General features: G+C 38.9%; 1 protein-coding gene across 1 annotated transcript; it reads right to left on the reverse strand.

Moving 5' to 3' along the window:
* Positions 1–567: 567 nt before the first annotated feature.
* On the reverse strand, positions 568–7,252 carry LOC126770524 (sodium-independent sulfate anion transporter-like). Its single transcript, XM_050489949.1, has 9 exons — positions 6,976–7,252; positions 4,940–5,022; positions 4,097–4,199; positions 3,439–3,961; positions 3,001–3,181; positions 2,383–2,712; positions 2,162–2,302; positions 1,910–2,055; positions 568–1,830 (listed from the first exon to the last, which is right to left on the reverse strand). Exons 2-9 carry the CDS (start codon positions 5,019–5,021, stop codon positions 1,462–1,464), a joined length of 1,875 nt encoding a protein of 624 aa, XP_050345906.1. The 5' UTR covers position 5,022; positions 6,976–7,252; the 3' UTR covers positions 568–1,461.
* Between the last annotated feature and the right edge of the window lie 258 nt (positions 7,253–7,510).

Below are 7,510 nucleotides of genomic sequence, written 5' to 3' on the forward strand. Positions count from 1 at the left end.
TTCCGTTTGGGGTTGAATTTTCAAAAAGGACAAAATACGTATGCATACATTTTTGCTCAGACGTTTTAAAAAAATTAAATTCCATTCTTCTTACTTCAAAAATAAAGGACTCCCCATACAAACTTTTAACCATTATTATACCCTTATGGGGGTAGATTTTTCAAAACCCTCAAACACGTAGTTTATTATTTCTAACCAGAATTTTGTATTTAAAAGATCATGCTTCTAACTTTGAAAATGAAGGATTTCCATACAACGGTTCATCCCGTATTTCACCCCTTTAGAGGTGGAATTTCCAAAATCCTTTCTTAATGCGTTTTCATCATAAAATGCATTGTCAATGTCAACTGTCAAAATTTCAAGTTTCTAACCACAGTGGTTTAGGCTCTTCTTTGATGAGTTAGTCTGAACAAGTCATTATATAAATATATATATATAGATAACCTATTGTCGAGCAATTCACTAATTAAAATTACATAGCAGTTAAACAGGTGTCATATGATTAGGTATTTACTGACTTATTTATAATTGGAGTGCAGGATAAATAAAACAAAAGTATTTCTTTTAAACTCTTTAAGAGTGTAATTATTTCGTTCTTGGAACTGGGACACATTTGTAATTCATTTAAACGCACCGTATTCTTATTTTTATATTTTACAGTTAATCACTTTAGTATTTTTATTTAAAATAGTTTCTATAGATTTATTAATACATAAAAATATATTGAATAGGTACTGTAGTCGTAGATCACAAGAAAAGGGATTTAGAGCCGAACACCGCCCGCTCTCACTCGTCCGCACGCACGAGTGCGCACGCTCACGCACGACAGCGCACAAGCACGCACACAAGGCGGCGCGCGACACGCAACGCGTATTTACACACTTATAAGCTTATAGTATGGTTTTACAATCTAACTTGTACTCATTTACCTAAAAATAAATAAAATGACCTTTAAGAATCTACTACTATCACTTTTGCAACTTTTACAGTAGTCATATTAGATATTTTTAACATCAACAACAAATTTTAATGATAAAATATTTTATAATCTGTCTGCGTGCATATTCACCATAAAATCTAACGTTTATTTCTAAATCACAACGATACATAGGGACTCATAGGGTCCGCTCTGAAACTAATATAGTTTATACAAAAATAACTCTATGTGAAACATAAGTAGACAATAGTCGACTAAAGCTTCTCTCGATCACGCCCTAATACTGAAGAGTGCGGGCACACGCCCTCGATCACAGCACAGGCAAAGGCCTCCCCGAAACGCTAAATCTTTACTAAAATATATACGCAAGGATATCTTTACTGCGAAAAAAGGATTCTACGTCGACACCCAGAAGAGCGATCGAATCGAGACTGAATCGCCACCGCAGGGGGCGCCGGTGAGGGTTAACGAACTATCTCCATACGAAAATATCACACTTTCCGTCAAATTGTCTATGGTGGCGGTCATGCATGTAGTGGCGGCGGCTTGCGAGGCGCCAGGCGCTCGTCAGCCGCCAGCAGCCGGTCCAGCTCGTCGTCCTCGTAAAACACCACAAAGTGCTCGGGCTTAGCCACCGCCTCAAAGATGGAGCATACGGACGGCTTCACATTGTAGAAGTACAGTGGCTGCTGGCGCGCGTGGAAGTCGGCAGTCAGCTGCTCGATGCTCTTGGCTGCCGTGTAGTCGGCGCTGTAGATGTGCGTGCACTCGATGACTACGGGCACGGAACTACTGCTCGCGCACTTGGTCACAAGTCGCCGCACATAGTCAACAGATGGAAACATCAGACAGCGGTCCGGCGTGATCATCAGGTATTCCACTCCCTGCTCCGTCTGAGAAATTACACCAATCTATTAGTCTAACCTGTACGATGAGTGAGGACACAAGTAACTCAAAGAAAGTAATACTTACTTTAAGCATTTCCACGGAAAACTTCGGTCGCGCTGCGTGGTATAGAATGAATATTATATTGACGACTACACCAGTGAGAATGCCCAATTCAATTGGTAGAGTGAGACACAGCACGAAGGTTCCTACTCCCGGGATCAAGTCCAGTTCTACGAAAAATCAATGAATAACATAAATAAGTGGCATCACGTTTTATAAAGTAATTTTATTCAATTATTATATATAATTTTATTTAAAAATTATAATAATACTCACTCTTCGCCCGCCACATCGGTTTAATTACGTCATATTCAACCATAAATAATATAGCTGAAATAATAACAGCTGCCAGCGCCGCTTTTGGGATAAACTCGAAATACTGTGTGAAAAACTGGAGCGCCAAGATGACCATGACTCCTAAAAATAATAACTTGTTTGAATACTTAATAAAAAAAAAAAATGGCAACAATGAACAAAACTAACGATCAGAAACAAACCTGTATAGAGTCCACTAAAAGTGGTTTTAACACCCGAGCCATTGGATACCACGGACCGCGCCAGCGAGCCGCCGCCGGGGTATGCCTGCATGAAGGAGTTGGCGACGTTGGCGACGCCGAGCGCTATCATCTCCTGCGTGGCGTCAATGGTGCGGCCGTCAGAGAACGCTTTGCAGATGGCAATGTCCTCAAGTAACACGATGAGTGGAATCACGAGGAGACCCGAGCCGAGCTCCGACACCATGTCCAGGAAATCTGCAGTGGTGTTGTCGGCACGGACGTAGCCGAACGGCGGCAACTGCGGTGTCGGCACTCCCGAAGGAATAGCTCCTGTAATCATATCGAATGATTAACCTCTAAACTGCGTGTACATTCGAACCCTGAGATGAATTATATTTTAATTAATGTATCTAGTAATGGACGATACGCGTGTGACATGGCGACTACTGAGGAATGTGTTTTCTGTGGCTAGTTCTACGTAGAACGATTCTAGTATGTATACTAACCGTCAGGTGCATTATCGGCTAGAGAGAGCACAAAACAAAAAGAAATACGTTTACTAGATTTGGTCGACTACCGTTTTATGTTAAATTTATAAAAATTGTAATTAGTACTGACCCATGAGCCGCACGGGCGAGGACCCGTGTGTGGTGACGAACCAGAAGCCGAGTACGCCGGTGACGACCACGACAATAGCGTTGCGACATGTTCCCAGAAGCCACATACATTTCGTCAAAACTTTCTGTCGTGTGCTTGGACCTTCCGCCGATTTTTCACCAAGTTTAATCATTCCAATTTTCTAAAATAAAACGAATTGATAGAATTTAGCATCGTGACTCTAACCATTTTACTTTGCAATCTTAAATCATATTAGTAACCATATGGATTTTGTGACGTATTGAATAATAAAATGAGACATCTGGCTGATTTGGTCATGAACATATACAGACCAATATAAAATTGGTGTTAAGTTACAAACATATTTTTGATTAAAAACATATGATTAACATTTTTTTATGATACTTTAAATGTGTGTAATTATAATATTATTCTTACCCTCATAGAAAGCAAGAGTGCGATGCACACAAAACCGAGCACAGGATCCCATAGAGATGCATTGTGAATGTTTCGGAATATAGAAATCCATTGCTGCAAGAAAGTCGTGCCAGACACTGATATGGCGAACATGTCCTTCACTTGAGATGTGGCAATCATAAGAGCTACGGCTGACGTGAAGCCAGACGAGACGGGTCCCGACACGAAGTTGATAAGAAATCCAAGCCCCAGAACGCCCATCAGTAGCTCAACGAGACCGGTCAGGAAGTTGAGTAAGATCGCCTTCTCGACCACGCCACCGGCCACCTGCCACGTGAGCAAAGACGCAATGGCGGTCGGACCGGCGGGCACGGCGCGGCAGCCGCCCAATAGGATGTAGACGAAGCAACCGAAGAATGAGCCGTACAGCCCATACTGTGGCGGTAGGCCTGCGATGTTGGAATAAGCAAGCGATTGTGGTATCACCGTCAACCCCACTGTGATGCCAGCGATCACATCACCGATTGCTTTCTCCACGTTGTACCTGTAAATAAAAACACTTTTTAATTTTTTTCTTCTGATAAGTTTTATTTATCTTACGATATCGAATGTGATAATGCCAGACGAGCTTGGAGTCGCCGTTTAGTTACATTTTTAAAGTGTAGTTAAAATAACTCACTGTGGCAGCCAAGCAGTGATGGGGATGCGTTTATGAAGAGTTTTACGGTTAAAACGCCGCCTTAGCGCCGCGCGCCATCCGTCTCGTGCGCCGCTGTCCGTAACTAAAATTAAAGTGTAAAGATTAAATATGTTTGAAAGAAGTAAAGGAAAGTCGTTTGGTATAATATTCGTTAAGCCGAATAATTCGAGTTATTTTTGGTTGTATTGAATATCAAACACTAAAAAAAATAACTAAAGAACAACTAATACAAAATCCATAAAATTAAATGTTTGTTTGGACAAGATATATAAATTGTTACAAAGGTAAAAAAAAACGATGCTCAGATCGTATATGTACTGCAATGTGTCCGTGTAGATTCTAGTCACGAGCTGAAGTGGCGGCGGTCAAGATCAGGGCCGTGCAGTGCCGCCGTCTCTTCTATCGTATCTCTCAAGCTATTTATTCCGCAACTCAAGTTTGTTTAACGATCTTAAATCAATTTCATACTTCATTTCACGTAATTGTCCAATCATTGACATTGTTTGTAGCTTTATTAAAATACGATTGCGCAGTCGTTTTCGTGTCAGCTTCATTGCATATGTCGATAGCCCAAATGTTAATATATTGCTTTCATTATCTATAGGAATTTTAATGAGAATTGGGTTTTTACAAAACTACGTAGCTGTAGTGTAGGTTTATTTTGTATTGAAGCACATATGTATATAGCCTGCATAGGTACAGCTTACAGTCGCGAACACGGGTTATGCATGAATATCAACTTGCGTGTCGGTAGCCGTAATAGTCATCCGTCGGTGTGGATTGAACTTAAAGCGATGTAATAGTAAATATCAGTATACTCACGGATGTAATCGTTACTGGCGTGCTTGTCGTCAGGAGGCGGCAAGGAACCGGAGGATGCATTGTGCTTTCGCCGTGGAATCATTCTAAAAAGATAATATCAAAAATAAAATAAAAAAAATATATATTCCAATACATTACAAATAAGACTAGCGTAACTATTAATGTGAGACTATTTATTACGTGAACGTAAACCACTATCGTAAATATACATATAATGAGTTGAAAAAAAATTGGAAAACATCAACCAGTTGCGAAAACATCTGCATCACAGTCACCTAACATTCGCAGAAAAAACGCAAAACCACTTTCTCCTATACATTAGAACCCTTAAACTGTTGTAACAAGTTTTACTAACAATGTAAGCGAGGCCAGTTTTTCTCCTATAACAATAAAAAGTCAATTCGAAATCGATGTTCGGCTCAATAGTCGATAGATGTAAATGTACCTTCTAAGTTTAATTTTTAAACATCGAACAAAACATAATTATTACATTTATTATTAGTACAGTCCATAGCTTGCGATGCGGGTGTTGTTATCACTTCAGTTGAGACGTGAAATGAGGCGACCCATACGATATAAGTATGATGGTATAATTACGAATGGTAATTATACTATTATGTTTTAAAGACAACGAGAGCTGATAGGATGACGCTAGTTCTCCATGAATGGGGACGGGTTCTATTGTGGGACGCGACATTCATGGTCCCATTTAATGTCAAGGGAGAAGTATAATTTACGACCCTTATTCCATAATAATAATATCTATTTGTCGCTGACAGTTAAACAGTGACCTTGTAATATTGTAAAAAAATATTTGTCACCCCTTCTTATACGGGTAACTACCGTTGGTAACAGGATGCCGCTTCATTTTTCCATTCAATTCCACGATACAATCCTAGTATTCTTACCAGCAATCTACGCGGTAACGATATTTACGGTAATTGTTTTTATTTGTGTATATTTAATTCAGTCTACACTTAAAAAATATATCCTGTATGTTCTTAGATTGTAAAACATTTAAAAGGTCAATATAAACAAGACACGAATGATAGGTATTTAAAGGATTATAATCATGAAGAAGGGGATAAAATTAAATTTGAAGTGCGAACGATTCGAAAAGTTTCTGTTAAGAGAATAAAAAACCAATTAAGTTATTTTAGTCATAGAAAGAATAATTAAGTGATTAAATTTAAAAGTAAAATAGATAACTTTCGATAATGTTGAAGACACAGGTCTTTTCAACTTGGTGTGAGTCACGAGTATGTATTATATTATATACATTTGTACATACATGTGTTACCTTGTAAATAAATTCATAAGATTTTTTTATTTAATTAGTGACTTATGTAAGTAAAATGATGTTTTGTTTATTTGACCATCTTAACATCATTATCTGCGTAAAAAATGTATGAACAGCATAATCCTATAAGATGTGCACGATCTTTAAGGGTTTCAAAATAATTAAGAGAAAGCGAATAGATAAAAGTGATGTAAAAAATAAATTAAAAAGTTACTGGATTACTATTATACTTTGCCTGCGTCGCATATTATGAAGGGTGTCTGCATTTCTTTGCGATAATCAATTTGATCGAGTGCATTGGTATTTTTTAAGTTTATATGTGTCACAGTTTATCGATTTACTGATATTGATTTAATAAAATATTTCGGGCCTTTCAACTATACACTGTACACAATGTCCGACACTTCTTGACAAATTCTATTTCGCAGTCAGTTAAATAATACTGAAGGAAAGATATTAGGAAATCATGACTCACTTGAAAACTAGAAGTTTAGAAGAGTCAGTTTCATTGGCTTAATTTCTTGTTTACATTAATAACATATTATACATTTAATTATACATTCAATTTAGTTATTGCAAAGAGAAATCGTAGATTAATAAATGAACAAATAGTAAAAAACACTATTGGCAGCTTGTATCCTCACATCAGAAGTAACCACATATATTGACCACACAAAAAATCGGGGAACCAATTTTTGACTCCTGAAGAGTTTACAGCGGCCAGGAAGGCACTCACTTGTGCTTGATGCGAGGATCGTGATGTAGACGATATTGAGACCGGTGTCAGGTGCACATGCCGTGGGGTGACTGTGGACACTGCGTCGGTGGCGGCGTGTTGGGGCTGCGTGTGCGAACTGGGTGTCGAGAGGGCACGTTGGAAACGTGCTAACACAACCGCGAGCCGAGCGCGACTGATGGAGGGACGAGGCGTTCGGCCGCGCTGGGAGATGCGCCGCGCGCCGCACGCCGCGGAGGCTGCGCGCCGCCCCCTTCCCTCCTCGTCCAGCTCCCACAGGCCACATCGCACCGGCCACCGCACTGTGCTCGTCACTGTTTCATACTTACAGTTGCAGCATACTTCTCGAATCCACATCTGACGCTAGACCTTTATTGTAACAATTTAGTATGCAAAATGATATTGAAGCAGGAATTATTTATAATTTGATTTCTTTTTTTTCTATTATATTAGTCAAAATTATTATATTACGTAGTTATTTAATAAAATTAAATCTATTTACCCAAGATAAAGGTATACAAAAAAAACATCCCAA

This window comes from Nymphalis io, chromosome 9 (genome assembly GCF_905147045.1).
Source record: "Nymphalis io chromosome 9, ilAglIoxx1.1, whole genome shotgun sequence".
Classification (NCBI taxonomy): domain Eukaryota; kingdom Metazoa; phylum Arthropoda; class Insecta; order Lepidoptera; family Nymphalidae; genus Nymphalis; species Nymphalis io.

Bases quoted from the DNA above. Each gene is read 5' to 3' on its own strand.
- LOC126770524 (XM_050489949.1), bottom strand. From the start codon at position 5,021: ATGATTCCACGGCGAAAGCACAATGCATCCTCCGGTTCCTTGCCGCCT. The intron at 4,200-4,939 runs GTGAGTATACTG...CTTTAATTTTAG, and splicing joins CGCCAGTAACGATTACATCC to TTACGGACAGCGGCGCACGA. The intron at 3,182-3,438 runs GTAAGAATAATA...GTTTTATTTTAG, and splicing joins CACTCTTGCTTTCTATGAGG to AAAATTGGAATGATTAAACT.